Here is a 21875-nt window from a genome sequence, read left to right as displayed (position 1 = left end):
ACTTAGAACTCAGGAGAAATTTCCTGACAATTAGAACAATTAATCAGTGGAACAACGTGCCTCCAGAAGTTGTAAATGCTCCAACACTGAAAGTTTTAACGAAGTGATTAGTTAACCATTTATCTGAAGTGGTGTAGGGTTTCCTGCCTAAGCAGGGGGTTGGACTAGAAGACCTCCAAGGTCCCTTCCAACTCTATTCTATCTTTTCCATCCATCCAACCATCCACACAGATTCATTTTACAAAGATCATTGTAAAAAAGAGAAGAGAAAAAACACATGGCTTCTGATTTATATCCAGCAGATATTTCTCTCTCCGGGCACAATGAGAAAATATCTGCAGCAAACTTCGCATTGGCGAGAGGAAGGGCATCTGGCCAGTAAACACTCAGCTCCATTCAGTTGCCCCAACTCCATCCCGATGCAAGGGATTACGGGGTCATTAAAAGACAATTAATTAATTAATTAATTTGACAACTGCAATATTTGTAGAACTCACAAAACATGTTCTAAATTAACATACAGTCCTGATGCTCACTTCAATGCTGTCAAAACTGTGGGGTACAAAATGTAGCTCTGCCCTTGGTAAATATAGTTACCAAAGGATTGGTAAATATAATTACCAAGCCAAGAGCATGCTTTAAAGATTCATAACATAATATGACTGAAAACTTGAGGGACAACTGAAGAACTAAGAAATAGCTTGATGAAGATCCAATACTTCTCAGTATCCTGTAGAGTGCTCTGAATACTTCTACAGTACTCTGTAGAATTTATAACTGGATTCCTCATTTTCAAGATTGGGAAATTTGCCACCTATATGGAAATATGATTACCAGATTTTCAAGCCCCCTACTTTACTAAAGGATAATTTTTACTTTAGAAGTGATTTTGAGCAGTCAGTTTATAACACAGCAAATAAGAGGTAGTGAAATAATTGAAGAGCGCAAAGATTATGAAAATACTCTTTTGATGGTGGCTCCACTTTTGTGGTAAGATTCCATTAAAATGATATTTTAAACCCATCTTGTTTGACATGTGCTTTTTCTGCTTTATTATAGCCATTTTCTCACCCTATAATCTATGGGTGGTCACAGTAACCATCTGAGAGGCCTGTAAATATACTTTCAGTCAAAACCTTGCCTGATGATTTTCAGGAATTCACCACAAAGAAGGGAAAAGAAAGCTTCCCATCTTTTCTACACCAAATGCTTCTTGCTTATAAAATGCATCTGCTCCTACAAGGTTTCAGAGTAAAAAAAACTCAGTTGAACGTAGGATGGTTGCAACAGGAGGGAGTTTTAATTCTGGGTGGGCTAAGGAAGTTCTGTTCATGTTTGTTTATATAACTGTTGATTTCTGACAAACTATGTATGCGGTAACAAATACATAACTGTTCTTTGCCAGCTGCTTATTTCAAGCATTAATCCCATTCAATTTAGAAAGAACCATTCTGTGCAGTGTCATTTAACATAAGGATTAAGCATATCCTTAATGTTTTGTAACATATTTCATGATAAACTACTTTTAAAAATGTTATTCTGAAAAGCAAATGTGAAACTTAAGATAAAACTAACTGCTCCTCTGTCTCCTTCTTTCTCTCTCCATTGTCTTTCTACCTCACACTCACAGTAAACAAAAAGTGACATCAAAGAAGGTGATGGAACATTCTTAAAAAAAACCTAAGAAGTTTTGCAAACTGCTCAAAACAGATTTTCTGCAGCATTCAAGAATTTCACTTTTCTGAACCTAGGATTCCAGGACCCTAATCCCCTTTCAGATATAAAATACTTAGTCTTTAAAAAAAAAAGAGAGTTCATCTTTGAATATTTAGAAGCATGATTCAAAACTAGCAAGCTCAGATTGCATTGAAGAAAGAAAGCTTTTAGATATTGATATTAGCATTTTTAGAGGTAGATTTATTACAGTACAAATGTTAATGGGAAAAAAGAAACACAGCACAAATTGTAACACCAATTTAGAATTTCCTATAGTGAAACTAAATGCTCTATGCAGTAATTGTGTGTCTGCATGTCACACATGCAGTAAAATCATTTTTACTGAGATTCTGTATTGTATTAAATGTATTAAAATAACACATACATGCAAAACTATATATGATCTCCTATACAGAGCACAATGTAAATTGAGGTCTTAATATTTTGCAATAAGCCTTTTATAAGACACATTCAAACTACCTAGAGACAAAGGTAATTCCCAATATAATAAACCGCACAAAAGTTGATTTTTTGGGCGTGCTGAATTCTAAGACAGTAAAAACAGTTTTAATATTAAGTCAAATATGCCACTGACAGAAAGCAAAATACCATACAGAGTCTCTTAGTCTTTCTCAATATTGAATCTGTACATAAAACATTACGGACATCTTTACAATGTCTCTGTCCTACAGATTTCAGCAAGTACCCTCCCAGTAGTGTAGAAACTTTGGTACTTACAGTCTTTAAATGCTAATGTAGGGTCTCTGTGAGGCAGGACTTGAGAAATGATGTGCTGTAGAGATTCCAAAGTTCTGTCCATCTTGAGCTGCCTTTTACCAGACTGCCCCCGCCAAGTGTCCACATGCCGGAATTCTTCCAGTCCTGTCTTGAATTTATGCAGCTCATTGATGAACTGGATTACCAACGAATCCCTTTCAACATCTGCCAATCAGACATTGGCCAGATTCAAAAGTCCCTTTAGGGGGTCTCCCTCCCTGGCTCACTTAACTTTGTTGTTGGCTGAGCTAATTAGGGACTGAAGGAGGCTGACTACTGCTTTCTTCTGTGAAACACACCCACCTACTGGCTGGCTGGAGAAGCTAATCACGAGAAAGGCATTCCTCTTCTCATCCTGACATTGACAGAGCCAGAGTTTGGATTTTTGTTAACTGAAGTAAGTATCCAAACTCATAACGTTAATAATAAAGGTGAAAAATTAAAGACATTGACAAGGTATGTAGAATTTCTCATATTCAATCAGTGGTAAATTGCAAACAGATTTGCTTAGGCAATTGGCAATGCTGTCGTTTTAAATGAAAAAATGGTCTCCCTGGATTTAAATATCTTCTTTTATTTCCTGACTTACTAAATACATACTAAAAAGCTGAGACATCACCCTGCCAAGAAAAGTGTGTATAATCAAGCCTATGGTTTTCTCAGTTGCAATATATGGCTGTGAAAGTTGGACCATAAGCAGTAGTGGGATTCAAGTAATTTAACAACCGGTTCTCTGCCCTAATGATTTCTTCCAACAACCAGTTTGCCAATTTGCTCAGACAGCTAACAACCGGTTCTCCCGAAGTGGTACGAACTGGCTGAATCCCACCACTGACCATAAGAAAGGCTGAGAGCCAAAGAATTGAGGCCTTTGAACCAGGGGTGAAATCTACTTACCTTCCTTACTGGTTTGGAAGTGCACGCGCTACGCGAGAAAGAAGGACTCAATGGAGAAGAGCCTAATGCTGGGAACGATTGAGGGCAAAAGAAGAAGGGGCCAACAGAGAATAAGGTGGCTGGATGGAGTCACTGAAGCAATAAGCGTGAGCTTAAATGGACTCCAGAGGATGATAGAGGACAGGAAGGCCTGGAGGAATGTTGTCCATGGGGTCGCAATGGGTGGGACACGACTTCGTAACTAACAACAACGATTTCCTGACACCTTCAAACATTTTAGCCCCAATCCAAAGTTTTCTTTGCGATTGAGTTTGCCTCCGAATTTCATCATGAAATCACTTTAGTATCATGATGAATCTGAAAAGAATAGCTGTTGGTAGATCAACATTGTTTCTTTAATTTACATTTCACTGTTTTTGCAGAGAATAGCACTTGAGGCAGCCAAGAAGAGTAATAAACAAATAAAAGTAGACTTATAAAATGTAAAAAGGCCCACACTTACAAATTACAAGTAGTCCTCAGTTTACCACAACTGAGCCCAACATTTCTGTTGTTAAGTGAGACATTTGCTAAGTGAGTTTTGCCCCATTTAACGACATTTCTTGCTACAATTGTTAAGTGAATCACTGACATCGTAACATTTGTAACCCAACTGTTAAGTGAATCTGGTTTCCCCATTGACTTTGCTTGTCAGAAGATCACAAACAGTGATCACATGATCCTGGAAGACAGCAACAAATATAACTATTTACCAGATGCCAAGGATCTGAATTTTGATCACACGGCCATGGGGATTCTGCAAAGGTTGTAACTGTGAGACTGTGAAAAACTGCAAAAACAAAAAACAAAAAACAAAAAAGCCCTGGTCAGTAAGTCACTTTATTCAGTGCTGTTGTAATTTCGAAAGGTGAAATGAACGAAATAAACTGTTGTAAAGTTGAGGACTACCTGGAATTAAAAGCAAAATTGAAAATACAAATTAATTGAAAGTAAAATTTAACATACTTCAGTATGAATAAATAAATGGCACTTTCATACATCAGATTTCTTTGGCAACAAGTTGGCTTACAGGCCAAAAGTAGTCTGGATAGAAATATTCTTGTCTCTCACAAAAGAATATCTGAGAGAAAGTAGCCCAGTAGTTCCATAGGCTACTATGGAACCAGAAATGGGCTTCCGGTGGTTATGGCTTTCAAAGGAGGACTTTCCCCAAAGATATTAAAATTGGGCAAGTTCCTATGGTATAATTTTTCAGGAAATCATCCGTAACCATATCTGTATAATGCAAGTCCTAAACAGCACTTAGAATTTACCTGGAAATAATACCATTGCCAGGGAAGTTATTTTATTAACGCAGGCTGGAAGAGAAATAATTTCAAAGATAATCGTGTAATTTGATTTCCCCAACTTCTATGGTATTGTTTTCATCAAATGTTATTTAATTCCTTAATTTCAGAGTATTAAAACTCATAGTACAAATCTCTATTAGCCTGTTAAAATCTAAATCACATTTAACATTAAGCAGTTTCGTAAACAATTGCAACTTTTGAAACTGCAATTAGTTGGATAAGCATCCTGAATATAGCTAGAAAAATACTGAAGAAGTTCATTCTGAGGAATGTTTTACACCTACTGCGTACAGCTGTGTTCAGATTGTTAGGAACATTATTCATTTAGCCTACATATTTGCTGAAGTTCCTAGTAAATAAATTTGATGAATGTATGTATATAAAACAGGAACGATGCACGGTTGAGTTCATGCTTTGTATAAATGACATGTTGACCTTTTAAAGATTTTAGATATTTCAAAAATCTTCTTAAAAGATATAAACACTGAAAACCTGAGGCTAAACTCTTGTTTCTATCTGTAAAGAGACAGGTTTTAATCTAAATAAAAGTGGAGTTAGGGAACATTGGTTATTTTTGGCCATACCTTTCTAAGTAGTCCTGTTTTATTTAGAAGTAAATTTAATGGTTCAATGGTGCATAACTTTGAAGTATGTGCATAGGATTAGAGCCAAATTCTTACATTTATATTTAATTTTTTATGTACTGCTTTTATCTTTCAGTGACTTTTTCTGTACTGTATGAAAAAGCTTACGAACAAGCCATAAACTGAGAGCCTAGAAAAAACATGAGTAGAGTTTATCACATCAAATGACCGAATGTAATCAATTTACTAAATTGGATTGATAGTAAAATGTATGAATTGAATCTGATGTTTTCTAATTGAGTTGAAAAATTGAATTGAATCAATTCAAAGTTTGTTTTGTAAGGAAGGAAAAAATTCTATTGATTTACCACATTTTGGATTAAATTTATATTTACATTAGATCACAGCTAGGTTATTTATGCATCATACTAAGATTTAATGATATAGGTTTGATTTTTGCTTCATATAATACTGTGCCAGGCAAGTGAAATCATAATGGCCTTCATTATGAATCATTATAATAAATCATTATTAAAAATAAATCATTATTAAACTATGGTTAAACCTAGTTTACCAGTGTGTATGAATATAAAAATCTTATTGTAACAGCAAAATCTTTCACTTGAACTTTGGGATGAAGAGAAGAAAGGAGAAATGCTTTGATAAATGCAATGTGTAATTATATTACAACAGGATGATTCACTGTAACTCAAACATTACATAGCGGAACTACTTCTATTTATAAGGTCTTGGTCACATTCTAAAGCAGTGATGGCTAACCTTTACTGGACCAAGCGCCCAAAGCACACGCATGCATGCATGCACATGCCTAAATCCCCAAAATGCAATGTGTGTGGACCAGGGATAAAATGCACCAGGTTCTGACCGGATCTAGCGATCATGGCTGGTGGTTCGGCAATTCAGTAGCGATGGCGGAGCAAAGCTCCGCCCACCCGCCTGGGTGTTATTACTTCCTGGTTTTAACCAGGAACTAATGTTTTTTACCTTCTGCACATGTGCAGGTTTTGTGCATGCACATCATGCGCAGGGGCATGTGCACTTCCGAACTGATAAGGCAGTAGATTTTACCCCTGGTGCGCACCCCCTGCACATGGGCAAGTGCCCCCTGCATGTGCCACGCCCATGTATGAGCAGCAGACCTGAAGACCAGCTGACTGGCGGGAGGCGTGCGTGCATGCACAACAGAGCTGAACTGTAGCGATGGCTTGTGTGCCCAGAGAGGGCACTGCGTGCCACTTCTGGCACACATGCCATAGGTTCGCCATCACGGTTATAGAGACTGTAGTGTGTCAGCTAAAATTAGGTATAATTCTGAAGTCTCAAATTGAGTTTTGTTTTTACATACTTTCTTTGGGATTCTCTGGACTCAGGAAAATCTGCACAGAAGTGTATAGCACAAGTGTTGCACACATTTTGCTATGTGTTTCAGAAGTGCAGTGATCAATGTGAGTTCTTGCCATATTTATAATTTGCGGGGATCTGAATTTTGGGGGATTGGTTGACGATTGGGTACTTCTTGGGAAGTATCTATTGATCAGTGATTGAATTTGGTGCTATTCTCTTTTGATTGGTCCACTTTCTCAGTTTGTTGTGAACATTTATATTTTGTGCTTGGTGATAAATCATGAATGGTTTCATTATTCTTTTGATGGCACCTTCTCTGGCTGTTCTGCCATTTACTTGCTGCATATTGCCAGTTAAAAAAATAGCAAAACACCCAAATGATCTACACTTTATTGCAAATCTTCCAGAAACTGGAGAAACACCCCCCTCCCCACTGAATATGTACAGAGCCTGAACTGTTACTAATTTAAGAGTAGTTTTTTTTTCTTATTAAATTTTCACCAGCATGTACCTGAAGATGAAAAATGAAGGGGTAAGAATAACAGAAAGGAACAGAGAACATGCAAATTCCTAAAAATGCTATTGGAAAGTAGGTTTTACACACTATCCTTGGTGAAATTAATCATGGTTTTACTTCCTGGGAGTTCACTGAACTACAATCTAGCAGGCTGTCTGGATGCAAATTAGAAATTGTTGTGTCACATAATAAAACTACGTTAGGCTTCTGGTTAACAATAGGAAGTAATATTACTTGAAAGTTGATTATTTTTCAATATACCAGATAATTTTAATGTATTTTTCTGAAATAACAGAAACACTCTTAGTACAAAGTTCTTAAAGGGCAAGAAGTGTCCGTAACACAAAAATAACAGCTCCTGTTTAAAAAAACAGTACTTTCTGTTACACATGTAACTTGTTAAATGAGTGATTAAAGTTCTTATTCCACTGAGCTTTTTATCTCTGAAGTCATAAATTTTTTTTATTACTCTGTTCTCCTGTAAATTTTTTTTCAAAACATAGACTTTTTATGCTGTTTTTCTTAAATAATGGTAGATGAAGCATGCCAACTATTTTTTTATATTCTAAAAATACAACATTTTGACTAAATAAGCCTACCTATAGGGCTTAGGACCCTTGGCAATAGGCCATTTAGTAAAATGTTGAATAAATATATGAAAAAATATTAGCAGTACCTCATTGTCTTTTTGAAACATTCTTGCAAGGTCTGTGCAATATCATTTTCATTACCTGACACAGTTTGGATGGGGTTTATTGGTAACCTTTGGGGTTTGGAAAAAAGAACTTTAGATTCAGTGCAAGTGTTAAATTTGTACAACTCCAAGATCCAAGCATCATTGAAAGTTTTATATCAACTACTGCATAGACCTCAAGGCAATTTAAACACAGTCAAGTTAAATAGCAATTTGTTTTAACCAAGTTATGGACTGACTTGAAAAGTCTGCCCTGATTTACCCTATGGGTTCAAGATCAGTCCTATTCCCCTACCCTCATATAGCCTGTTACTTTAGAAATTTTTAAAAACCCCACTCAGGATACAAGAATGGAATATATCGCTTCAATGAAAACTTATGCAATGGACTTTCTAAGCGATGGGCCAAATTTCCACAGCAATGGACACTATTTGTGTTGTGATGTCTTACACAAAGGACAATTGCCATTTGCCTCATTTGTGTAAGACAGTCATCATGCACATTACATAAATCTGTGTCAGGCTGTGAAGATGCAATTATTTTTGTGTTTAATGACATTTATGAACTCTGGACATTTCCCCTCTGCAAGTAGTTCAAAATAAAAGATTCGTTTGATTTGTGAGATGGGAGAAAAAAAGATAAATTTCTCCATAGGATGTCATTCCCAGAAGCTGGCTGAATCCAAACTTGATTTGATATTGTACATGTTTTCCCGCCGTTGTTTGGTGTAAATGTTAGCTTCTCCTTTCTGCAGTCGTCGTCTGAAAGCAGCTTTTTGTTGTTTATTTAGTTGGCGTTTTACTTTCTGTTTTACCAGTTCCTGAAACAATAGTTTCATCAAAACATTAGTCTTGTTTGCAATGAAATAACATCAAAACATTACAATTCATCTTACACGTTATCCTATTTCAACCAAAATACAATTTTTGGGGAGCATTCAAGATTAATTTCTCTTGATGCCTACAAAAACCTGTAATAGATTAAAAAATACCAATGTACTTGAGAATAAGCAAGTCATGCAAAAAAGCAAGATGTTTTAGATGTGTTTTGAGATTGTCTGGAAGAATACTAGTCCCTCTTGTGGCTATGCCCAGAAATGAATGCATAGGAAGTACACAAATAGATTAGAAAATATTTTCTAAGACCCGATTCACTAGATAGGATGAAAATTTTCCCTTCAGTTAACATTGCAAAAATAATTTAATGAGCACAGCTACCATACATAAATTTTAGCTTGAAAATATGAAAAAGGAGAGCCTGGCATTAGCAACTATGTGGCGAAGTGCTAAGAATGCTGCGTTTTATCTTCAGGTTGAAATCGCCACTTAGTTATGAAGTTTTCTGAAGCACCAAACATATTATAGGCTTATAAGACAAAGAAGCGATTCTTACTAACATTGCTCCAGGGTTGGGCTGCGGGGGGTTCACAGCGGTTCCGGAGAACCTTTAGCTAAGATTCTGTGGAGTTCGTAGAACCCCCAAATCTCACTCCTGGCTGACCTCACCCACCTTGCCCCTCCCAGAAGTCCCCATGCGGCTCATTTTGGATGCAGGTAAGTGCAGGGCATCTGAGGAGGCTCAGGGAGGGCAAAAAATGGGTCTACTGAAGTTTGAGAAGGCCACAAGCGATCCCGTTTCCTGCCTCCAGAGGGCCTCTGGAGCCTGGGAGGCCATTTTCAGTCTCCCGAGGCTCGAGGAAAGGGGAGGGCAAAAATACCCCCCCACCGTGGAACAGGACAGGAACTAGCCACGCCCACCATGACCACACGCACCCAGCAACTGGACAGAGAATCCCCTGAAAATTTTTTGAAGCCCACCCCTGCATTGCTCCAAGTTACTTCTCCAAAAGGAGCCTGGGACATTATAAAAAACAAAGTTAAAAATATACGATTAGTACTGATACAAAACATTAGGGATCTATACAGAATGACCAATTAAAACAAATCTAATGAAATTTGAAGCCTTTGCTTAATGGAGGTATCATAAAAAATAAATTTCATGTATGACATCGGCACGATACAAAAATGGCTTTTTACCACTGGGTCAAATCTATTTCAAGGCAGGGTTTTCAATACTCTGAAGATAAGACTAAAAGAAGGAATCCCAGTAATCATAATCAAGGAAAAGAAAGAGGTTGTAGGAACTAGATTATAACCTCTTCTCTCTTTTTTCTCCCTCCAATTTCATTTTTCCATACTCTTTTTCCTGCAAAAAATACCAGCTCTTTTCTTCAACTTGCTTTGCATCTCAGGATTCTTCAGTGAAGGATCCTGAAGAATACTATGCTGAAGATACAATACTGTTCTTCTTTTAATTACTTTACCATCAGTAATTTGTAAGGAATTTAAAGCACCTAGAAGACAAAGATGCTATTGTTTTTTCCGTCCATCTCTTTTGTTTGGGGATTTCTGGATTCCAGGGAGACAATTTTTTGGCCTTTCAAACTTCATTCTGAAAATCTCTTTGAAAGAAGCAAGAGGGCCTTTTGTGAAGTAGATTGCTTTTAATCTTGTTGACCGTGTTATGGGTGGGGAAAAGGGGTACACCGCATTCATTTGGTAACCCACCAAAACAAAGGAGGAATTCATACCTCCCCATCTGTGCTAGTTTGGAAAGCTGTGCTCGGAAATTTGTATTCAATGTATTTGCAAAATTATACTACAGCAACAGAAAATGTGTATTTTTAAATAATTTCATCGTAATTCTAATTTGAGGATAAAAATAACTAGAAAAACTCAATAATCCCATCAACCCCTTAAGGTTCAAAAGAGGTATCTGTGTTATGATTTAATTAGAAGTCATATCTATTCCATTCAAAACAAGCATCTTTAAGAGGTTTTTTTTTTACAATTTAAAATTAAAGGTAATGGTTTAGATCTCAATTGTCCTTCAATAAAAATCATTTTAAAACAATAAACTGTTTAAATGATCGAAACTTAAGAATAAAGAAACTGAATATTCTGGATCCCGCTAAATTGGTTTTATCCATTCTTTACTTGAAGTTTAAAACCAATCTATTTAATGGCAATAGCTGAAAAAATATTACCAATATAATAATATTAAATTTCTATTCCCTAGCAAAGATCTAATGCATGTGAAATTATACCAAACAACTTTTACTGAAAATGCAGTCAGGCTTGGCAGTAGACGATGGGAGGAGAGATCCTGAGACCCATTATGTAAAAGCTTACAGGAGGAATTGTTGACTGACTTGTAGTGCTCCATACTGAAGTCATACTAGTCGTTCTTGTCCTGTGCTGATTGACATGAAACAGGCTCTCTTCATCCCTGAAATAAGAAATATTTTTAATCACTCACTTTTAATCCATGTTTTCCTAATGCAAAACTTTTCCAATGCAAACAAACTGGAACAGTGACATTCACAAGGGCTGTTTCCACAATCCCAATTTTGTTAATGGATATAATGCACTAAGGAATTCACACACAAAAGTTGCTGAAGTGATGGCGGACGTTGTTTGAGTTCCTTAAAGTAATCTGGTTTATTGAGTACAGGCAGTCCTCAACTTATGACCACAATTGAGCCCTATATTTCTGTCATTAAGTGAGACATTTGTTAAGTGAGTTTTGTCCCATTTTACATTTCTTGCCTCAGTTGTTTAAGTGAATCATTGCAGTTGATAAAGTGAGTAACTCGGTTAAGTGAATCTGGCTTCCCCATTAATTTTGCTTGCCAGGTCACAAAAGGGGATCAAGTGACCCTGGGACTCAGCAATGGTCATAAATATAATCCAGTTGCCATGCATCAGAATTTTGATCACATGATCACTGGGATGCTGCAAAGGTGGCAATTGTGAAATACGATCATAAGTCACATTTTTCAGTGATGTTGTAACTTTGAATGGTCACTAAATGAACTGTTGTTAAGTCGAGGACCACCTATATAAGGGTTATTCACACTTGCCTTCCCAATGTTCTTACAAGTTGTTTTTAATTGCTTGTGAACTGGCAGGAGATTGACTTAGCCTGACCTCTTCATCTTGCAGCTACGTAAGTATTTATCCTTTGTCTTGCTACCCACACCATCTATTTATCTCCACTGCAGGCATTATTTACACATGGAAGCCTATGTTGGAGAACCCACTTCTCTATCTACGTAAGACAAGCAAGCTGATTAGTACTCAGTAAAGCTATTTGCTGTACACAGAACAAATTCTGAAAACCTGAAACAAATAGTAAACATTGGATGGAATAAAGCAAGACAGGCAGCTTGTGGCCCACCTAGTCTCTCTGCCTGCATTTCTGCCACCCTTGAATGCTTTATTTATTTATTCATTTATTTTATTTATTAATCATATTTTTATACCGCACCATCTCCCGTAGGACTCAGGGCGGTTCACAGGCATATTAAAAAACAATATAATAAATAAGCATTAAAAATCCAATTAAAACTAAATATTATCATAGCCAAATCACTAAAAACGGTAAAAACCAATTAAAAAACCCTTAAAATTTAGTTAAAACATTTTATTCTTAGGCTAGTCCAGCGCGCTGAAATAATAAAGTCTTCAGTTCACGTCTGAAGGTCCGGAGGTCGGGGAGTTGTCGTAATCCCGGAGGAAGCTCGTTCCACAGGGCTGGTGCCGCCACAGAGAAGGCCCTCCCCCTGGGGGTCGCCAACCTACATTGTTTGGTCGACGGCACCCTGAGGAGGCCCACTCTGTGGGAGCGCACGGGTCGTTGGGAGGCAATCGGCGGCAGAAGGCGGTCTCGAAGGTATCCCGGTCCTAAGCCATGGAGCGCTTTAAAGATGGTAACCAAAACCTTGAATTGCACCCGGAAGGCTACCGGTAGCCAGTGTAGACTGCGCAGGATGGGTGTTATATGGGAGCAACGCGGTGCTCCCTCTATCACCCGCACGGCCGCATTCTGGACTAACTGGAGCCTCCGGGTGCTCTTCAAGGGAGCCCCATGTAGAGAGCATTGCAATAGTCCAGGCGGGAAGTGACGAGGGCATGAATGACTATGCTAGTCTCTATCATAGTAACAAACTACCAGATAAGTGTTTTGGCTAAATAACAACTGTTTTCCCGGATAAGAACATTCCCCTTATATTGATCCAATATCAAGCTGTCCATGTTTAGCAGCAAGAAATTCTGGTAGTGTTTTTTTTTAAAATAAAAACATGAATAAATAGGTATTTTTCTAGGTCCATCTGATTTATTTTGTGCTTAGCTCCTTATTTCAAAACAAACGAACAAAAAACCCCCCTACTTATTAGATCTTTTGTTGCTCTTGGAAATAAGAAATAACAGTTCATGTCAAAGTAAAAGAACCCATGTTCCTCTATCATGAACTGATCCAATGCAAGATGCCATTTAAATGATTAGTAGATATTAATGGGAAATCTGCATTTTTAATATTTTTATGTCAGGGTCAATTAAGAAATAGCAATACAATCTGGTGGACTTTGTAGCCCGCCAAACAGTATATTAAATTTAAGGAAGTTAAAATAAAGCTCATAGTATGTGCCAACATTTGAAACAAACTCACCATTAAAAACACTATCTGCAAACAATATACTGTATACTTAATACTTGAGGATGTTGAGAGCAGCTCACCTTCTGGAAAGGCAAAACACAGAAACAACACACAGAAGGCTTCTAAATGATAAATATAGCTCTCTACCTGAAAGGTCTAAATTCCCTGTTTAATGTAGACAGATCAACCAGACCGGAGCATTCATCTTCATATTCTTTGTCAGCAGCATCTTCTCCATGAACCTCTTTGTCTTCCAACTGGGTGGTTTTTTCAAGGCTCTTCTTATCACCAGGAAAATCAATGACAGAGCTTTCAGGGTCAGACTTCTCTTCAGTCATCACCTGTCCTTCAATCTGCTGTAAGGCACAGCTGAATCCCTGCAAATCTAAGCTGTCTTCATCTTCATCTGCACTATCTTCCTCAGGGGTCTGCAACAAATCTCCTGAAGGTTTTTTAACCTCATGTATGAAGTTCCCGTCAGTCATTGGATCTACGCTGTTACATGAAGCAATCTCTCCTTCTGGATCTTGCATATCAGAAAATGTCTCAGGACAATCCAGGTAAAGTAATTCATCATCTTCCTGCATTTCTTTGGTGTAGCCACTGGCTGAAATTTCAATATCAAGAGAACACTCTTTCCTGGTAACATTGAAATAAAGTGAAACAAAAATCATTTCTCAAATAACACTCAAATAATAATATTCCCGACCCCCGCGCCAACGAAAAACATTGCTAATTTATAATGTGCCAGTGCTTTCCAAAAGGAGGGGAGGAAAAAAGAATTGTGATCTTGAGATGGAATTCTAGAAATTACCAAAAGAATGTTTAGCTGTATATAATGGAGTCAATCTTTTGTTTTTTAAAAATGGGGATGGATGAAGAGAAGATGAATCTGTGTTAGATAATGATTATAAAGAAAAACAGAGGGAGATTCCCATTTAGATCAACAAAAAGTCTAAATATAAGTAAAAATGATAGTAGGAACTAGAAGTAAATGGGAACAATGGCTTCCCTTCATAACACAGTAAGAACAAAGTTACTGAGGTCTATTTATACAAAAGAGAACGCTTGTTTGGATACATTGCTTTCTAAGAAGAATTTAATCCATAGTTATTGATTTTAATAACATGCCCAAAATGTTTAAAAATAAACATCTTGAAATGGCAGAACATACTGTAGATAAATGAAAGGAATAGATTAATAACATCCATTTATTACAGAATAGTTACTTTGAACCTTGTGTTAAGTCAATCCCCTACATCAGGAGTGTCAAACTTGCCTCATCACATGATGTATTGTGACTTTTTCCCCCTTCGCTAAACTGGGTGCCGGCTGTGAGTTTGACAGCCCTGCCCTACATGATTAATAAAAATTTACATTTACATGTGAAGTACAGTGCATGATTTGAGTCCTTAGCAGATACAATTTAATGTAATGGTTATAACAAAATCCTACAGGGCTGATGAAAAAGCTAACAAGTTGCATTGCTTCTTATGGGAGGCATGGTTCATACCGGTAGTTAAATTTTACTATAACAAATATACCTACAAGTGAAGTCTCAATGTATATTGTATATTCAGTACTATGGAAGAAGACTAAGGAGAATGAAATACATGTTCATGTATTAATATGCCATACAACTTACCTAACATCCTTAAAAGTTGGATATAGTTCACTTTCATAGCTGAAGCGCTTCATGAAGAAATCACGGATACATTTCACATCTCTGTCAAAATACCTGAATTAAAATATAATTAGAAGATTCTCATTTATTTCTGGCTACAATCTATAAGACTCTTCATGGCTTAATTAGAATAAAAGAATTAAAATATCCATGGTACAAAGTTTACAATGAGAACAATTAAAAACCAATTATCAAGCTCAAGAATGAAAACACAAATTCAAGATGGCATTATTAAATTAGGAAAAAGCTCTTGGAAACTATTCCAATACAAATTCACATTAATCTTTAAAATATCAAATTACAAAGGTAATTATTGAAGCTTCCCTAGAATAAATTATTTTACATAGTGATTGATGCATAAAGCCCTTTGGTTCTAGTTTACCATGATTCTGATATACTGGCTTGTAAGCTATGGGTTAAAATGTAGTCCTTATGTGAACAAGCCATTATTCAGCAAAGCTGAGTTGCAATAATGCAAGATTTTAGTTGAAATTTAAACCAAGGCAACTTTGTTGAGCCACATAGACATGAAGAAATTACTCACCATTCAGCATTTGGGTGAGAGGTTGATACCATCTGTGGGAAATCAATCATTGTAACCTGGTCTTTATCATCTAACATGAGATTGAATTCATTAAAATCACCATGGATCAAGCCGTGGTTGGCAAGTTTTACAATTAATTCCATTAACTCATTATATAAGGAGGCAGGGTCTTCAAGATGACGCACCTGACACCTACATAAAAAATTAAAAAGATAAAAGCACCATTTAGCTATAGAGAAAAACACTATCACATTACACTGCCTAGAATACAATCGGCTGAAGAGAAAAAAAAATCACTAGAACAACAAAGGAAAGCAGAAAAAAAATATAAATCGAGACAAAATATGCACTGGTTAGTTTCCCTGCCAGGTCAACTCAAGGCGGTCCACTCAGCTGCAATAAACCCTACAAATTATACCAGTCACCCAGCTATTAATAAGCGTTAAATGTGCAATTATGTGTGTGTATGTGTACGTACATAAATATTTTTTTTAAAAAAATTAAAAACAACATATCAGAAAAAAATACAATGTTTCTTAAACTTAACAACAATTTCTAGCATAAGCCAACTATAAAATGTGGGGAAAAGAGCTATTTATGCCAATACTATCTAGTTTGGGGGTCTCCAACCTTAGCAACTTTAAGCCTGGTGGACTTCAACTCCCAGAATTCCCCAGCCAGACCCCTGATCTAGTTGGGAGACCTCATAGTATAATCGGTTACCTTAAATGAGGGCAGTTCACATGTAATTGAAGTGACATATTTTGGCTTATTCCTTCCGAAATGTGTCCTGAAGAGAAACTATTTGTTGTTTTTTTTCAAATAGCAGTGACTGGCAGCTTATCAGTTTACCACATTGGAAGTAAAGGAGGCTTAATAGAACTGTACCAGGCAAGCACCGATACTTACAGTGGGTAGCCATTGACAAGTTCCATTACTACTGCATGTCTGTTGTAGTCATATGGTTTTGGAACAGGAAACTGTCTGTCATACAAAGCCTGGTCAAGGAGGAAATAACAATCAAAGAAATACACACAGATAAATTTCCTTTTGAAGAACAAATTGTTCTAATCTATTAAATTAACTTTTGTGAATAGCCCAAATACATTTGTGCAAATTATGCGTTAATATGAGTGGCAGTGCTATATCAGGCCAAAGATCTCACTCATTTCTTAAGGTGGCCACTCAAAAAGTATTGACTGCAGGAAATGTCTGGACTTCTTCAACAAATGATATTAAAATAAACTATTATATATACTGGTGGATAACCTAAGAATTTTAGATGCCAAACTACACCCCTAAAATTGAGTTTGGCTCAACTGTGAATAAGCTTACAAAACAGTATATTTGGCAATATATATCTCCGTTTCTAAGCCATGAAAAATGCAGGTTGGTTTATGTGTGGGAAGGACATTTTTCATGGTATTTTGATTAAAAACTCAAGGATCAACTTATCAGTGGATAGGCTTGTCTGCTAGCATGTACAATATTTTTAAATGTGGTATTAAACATAGTAATTGGCAGCCATTACTAGTCACAACATCCAGAAAAGAGTTTGACTGATCCTTTTTCAAAGATGTCCACCACAATCCTGTGACAGCAAATATCTACGTTGGATTTTTTTTTGTGCCTAATTTTCCTGATTTGAATGATCTCAAGATCTATGGTTATATCATAGAAGAAAATTGTTTATTCATATCCCAAAATGCTATAAACCTAGTATTTTTTATTTGTCTCTCTTTTGGCATATGCTCCAATTTCTATCTTGTTTTGGTTGCATTCTCTGCATTTTTCTCTTTATAGCATTCTTTATATAAATGAAAATGGCCAGAACACAATAAAGGATTTCCAGATTTAGTTTCTATGAAAGTTATGGAAATTCTAATCTGTCAGCCATATTTAATAGACATTATTATAAAATTTAATTATCACTCTGCTACCACTTAGTGGTAAAATCTATTTTTTTGCTTTTATTTAATAAAATAGAAAACAACAAAAACAAAATAATAGTATAAGAAAAAAATAAGGGAAAGATAAAAATAACATAACAAGTTATTTGTAAACCTAGTTGTGAATCACAATCATGGATGAGCTAAAAGGTAACGGTAAAGGTTCCCCCGGGTACATGTGTGCTAGTTGTTTTCTGGCTGCAGGGGCAGTGCTCATCTCCGTTTCTAAGCCAAAGAACCAGCGCTGTCCAAAGACATCTCCGTGGTTATGAGGCCAGCATGACTCAATGCTGAAGACGCCTAGAGTGCTGTTACCTTCCCACCAAAGTGGTCCTTATTTTTTTACTTGCATTTTTACATGCTTTTGAACTGCTAGGTTGGCAGAAGCTGGGACAAGTAACAGGAGCTCACCCCATTAGGCAGCGCTAGGGATTCGAACCGCTGAACTAACTGCCCACTTTCTAATCGACAAGCTCAGCATCTTAGCGACTGCGCCATGGCACCCCTCTTCATGGATGAACTAAATGAACTCAAAGCACTCGTGATGATTCTTACAAGATTTATCAGGAGCATATTAGAGATTTTTTTTAAAAAAGCCTGGGCATTCCAAATCAAACCATCATTTTAATGAGTGAAAAGGAAATTACAAGAAGGCAACTGAACCTTGGATGTATCTTATTCTCAATTACAACTACCCTGGGTCATCAGTCAGGGATATATAAGTAGTACCTTCATATAGGCAAATTCTTTCATTGCAGCAAGACGTGAGAGATAGAGCCATGACATCTTGTGTCTGTGTTTGTGGTAATCACGCTTGTTTTTCAAGTTCCGAAAGGAGGTCCTCCCAAGTCTATGCAATTTTAATACAAGTTGCTCTTCTTTTTCATTTGCAACAATGTAAATATCTTTAAAACAAAATTTCATTCATTTATATGCACATTATCACTAAGCGGATAGTTTCAACAGTCAGCATTTTTTTGGGGGGGGAGGGAATTTACAAACAAAGGTTATGATAACTTTCCCAAGTTCTCCTTGCCAATTAAACTAGTGTTTAAAATACCTGATTCTTTTCCAACACCCATTTGGTTCCCAACAGAACAGATCACATCTCGGGAAGTCAATGTTTTCAAGGCAAGGTAATCATACCCTCCATTAGTTAATCGATAACCATAGACAGCTGAAAAATTAAAATATGACAACAGTGTGCGTACGTTAATAACTTAATATGATTATCCTTCTGATGATATAACCCTGCAATTATATTGAACTATAGTTAGTAACATCACAAATCATCCTGTTGTTTCTGCTTGATGAATACAACCTGGAAGGACTGACATGCTCCAGGTCTTGGGTATAAAAAACTGTCTACCTGTGGAACATACAAAGATCTAGGTCTATAGAGCTTGCGTCCTGAGCACACTCTTGTACTGCAGTGAGTCTTGGACCCTTTACGTACGGCAGGAGAGAAAGTTGAACATCTTTCATATGCACTGTCTCTGACGTATTTTTAACATCACCTGGCAGGACAAAATTCCAAACAGCGCAGTCTTGGAACGTGCTGGAATTTCTAGCATGTATACACTACTGAAACAGCAATGTCTACGCTGGCTTGGGCATGTCGTGAGAATGGCTGATGGTCAGATTCTGAAAGATCTCCTGTATGGAGAATTAGTGTAGGGAAAGTGCCTCAGAGGGAAACCACACCTGCGATATAAGGGTATCTGCAAGAGGGACCTAAAGGCCCTGGGAATGGACATTAACTACTGGGAAACCTTGACCTCTGATCATTCAGCTTGGAGGCTAAAGACGCAGATGGCCTTCTCCAATTTGAAGAGACATTTGTTCAGCAGGCTGAGGCAAAGAGGCAGTCCTGGAACCAGCAAAATCTGGGGGCTGGGCAGGGGACAGAATGTATCTGCCCTCAGTGTGGAAGAGATTGCCATCTCAAATTGTCCTTTTTAGCCACACTAGATGCTGTTTCCAGAGCACGATACCATAGTCTTTTGAGCCTGAAGGATGCTAATAGAATAACCTATGGACACTCCAAGATACATATTTTCTGTAAATGAGCTTACCCTGTGAAACAGGATCCACCCAGTTTTTGATGCGACTTTTTTTGTAGAACTATGAAAAGTTAGCTTTCCAGGAGACCTAGGGATTTGTTCCGATAGCTATTGTAATAATATGAGTTTGTCATCTTTCCTGACATGTAGCATATATTATTTCAGTATATAACAGTAATGTTGATTATGGAGGCCTTGTTATTTTTGGAGTTTGGTTTGATCAACCAAGTTGATTGTGATAACCGATCTCAGATAGAACAAACTGCACAGTTCAACCCCAAGCAACATATATTCTATTTTATTGAATGTGTTAGGCATTGTAGCCCAAGGCAACGCGTGAACAAAAAGTTGGGAAAAACCATTTTAAATCACTGAAAGGATTCAAAATAGTTCATTTCAGAACAACCTCATAACTGTGTATTCAATTTGAAAGAAACCTCGCACATACTAAGGTACAGCTCATGCTATGTACTTAAGTGTAAAGGGGACTGCATGTATATAAAATGATGTAATGTCCTCTGTTTTTTATTATTTATATAATTTGAAACACGATAGTAAAATGCATTAATACAAAATTAACCTTAGTTGGTAGATATAGACATGCAAAGAAGAATAAAAAAAAATTACTTACTTTTAGTTCGTTCATAAGCTATAAGTCTGTGTTTTGTTAATTCTTTCAGAATTTTATTACAACCTCCATGTTTAAGACTGGCAATGGAGGCAATCAAACTAGGAGGGACTATTTCATGATTCTTCATGCCCATTTCTACCTATAATAACAAAGAGAAAGAATAAAAATACAATGTATTATGATGCCTAACTTGATATCTTTCCTATTCTTTTAAATGTATTTATATGTATATTTTGAATGCATGCATTTCTCCTAACATTTATAATCTGATAAAATATAGATCGTTTAGTTTTGAAATGGCATTCTCAAGGCAAATGAACGATAGAACAATTCTTGGCAGACCTTAATTCGAGTCCAGATTAATCCCAACTCTGTATCTTCCAAAAGCATGTAATTCACACCAACTATTTAGCATAATTGGAGAAAATGAACTGCATTTCATAGACTGCAGCATCCTTGGAAAGTCTGGGTTAAAGTTTAATAGAATAGAATGGGCACACAAGGAATTTATCTTCGATGCATAAGCTCTCAATGTACATACAAAACAACAAAGTGATAATCATAGATACCAATATAGGTTAATAGGAAAGATAAAAGGACAATAGTAATACAGCCCTATTACACGGGTAAATATCCTGTGTGTGTTTGTGTATGTGTGTGTGTATATATACAAACACACACACATACATATAATGTGTATACACACAAGAACAGTATTTTTCTTCTTTTGGCATTTCAGTATTTGGGGGGTTCTGCTTTCGATCATCTTTCCAAAAGTCAGATTTAAGGTAAGTCAACATAACTTGGTAAACTTGCCATGTACATGTATACATCCGAATTACAGATTGTGTTGTTTCTCTGTGTCATATAATACATCTGGGTATATGCAAAATTTTGTATTTATTTATTTTGTCATGTTTATGTAGTGTATATTGGAGGGGATGACCCTTTTGAGAGCTGTATTCAACGAAATTTCATTTTAATGTATGCCGATTCGTCTACATTCAAAGTGACAAAGTATTCTATCATTATTTACTTTAAAAAAGCAAAAACAAACGGCAGCTCATCCGTAAACACATGTGGAAGCCCCAGATGTTCCTGAACCCCCAACGATTTCAGTCAGCATGCCTAAAAGCGAAGGGTTCTGGAAGTTTAAGAACATCTGGAGGGTCGGCACGACTCCACTCCGGCCGCAGCGCTTTTACCCAGAGCCATCCTAAATCTCTTGCAAGAGACACGTGGCCGTCCCGACCAATTCAGATCTCAAACCGTCCGCTGGATTATATAAATCGAATCCGCTAACCCTGTCTTACCGCAGTGAGGACTCTAAAATGATCCCGGGAAAGGTATCGCAGTAAAACTACATTCAATTTCCCCATGGCGCAGTCCAGATACTCGCCAGCAGGCTAAAGAAAAGCGACGCCTCAATCTCGCCCAAGATACCAGTCTCGTTTCGTTTATTTGGGATACGCATGCGCGCTCATGTTCCTGTCCGTCTAATGCGCACGCGCCAAAACGCACACGCCTCCTTCTTCTCCTCCTCCTCCTCCTCCTCCTCTCCGTGTTGGGGACATATTTCGAGCCCGTTCTTCCTTGCGGATCCTGG

The 21875-nt window shown here is 37.0% G+C and overlaps 2 protein-coding genes across 3 annotated transcripts in view; both read right to left on the bottom strand.

Annotated features, from left to right (window-relative positions):
- Positions 1 to 4266, bottom strand: part of LIX1 (limb and CNS expressed 1) — a 35971-nt gene extending 31705 nt beyond the window's left edge. Inside the window, exon 1 of one of the 2 annotated variants that reach the window (XM_058167904.1) lies at positions 4143 to 4266. Coding sequence is in view for 1 of the 2 variants with exons in the window: in XM_058167902.1 (XP_058023885.1) it covers positions 2455 to 2536 (82 nt within the window). In the remaining variant the exon portion in view is untranslated. Of the gene's footprint in view, positions 1 to 2454 lie in introns of both variants that reach the window. The other variant, XM_058167902.1, reaches the window with a different exon arrangement.
- On the bottom strand, positions 4252 to 21739 carry RIOK2 (RIO kinase 2). Its single transcript, XM_058167901.1, has 10 exons — positions 21583 to 21739; positions 20270 to 20408; positions 18636 to 18752; positions 18305 to 18480; positions 16536 to 16624; positions 15627 to 15818; positions 15044 to 15136; positions 13546 to 14037; positions 11091 to 11187; positions 4252 to 8719 (listed from the first exon to the last, which is right to left on the bottom strand). The coding sequence occupies exons 1-10, from the start codon at positions 21646 to 21648 to the stop codon at positions 8558 to 8560; spliced, it is 1623 nt and encodes a 540-aa protein (XP_058023884.1). The 5' UTR covers positions 21649 to 21739; the 3' UTR covers positions 4252 to 8557.
- Positions 21740 to 21875: the final 136 nt, after the last annotated feature.

This window comes from Ahaetulla prasina, chromosome 2 (genome assembly GCF_028640845.1).
Source record: "Ahaetulla prasina isolate Xishuangbanna chromosome 2, ASM2864084v1, whole genome shotgun sequence".
Lineage (NCBI taxonomy): Eukaryota > Metazoa > Chordata > Lepidosauria > Squamata > Colubridae > Ahaetulla > Ahaetulla prasina.
Note: the sequence above shows the minus strand (reverse complement) of the source record. Positions and strands in the feature narration are given on the sequence as shown.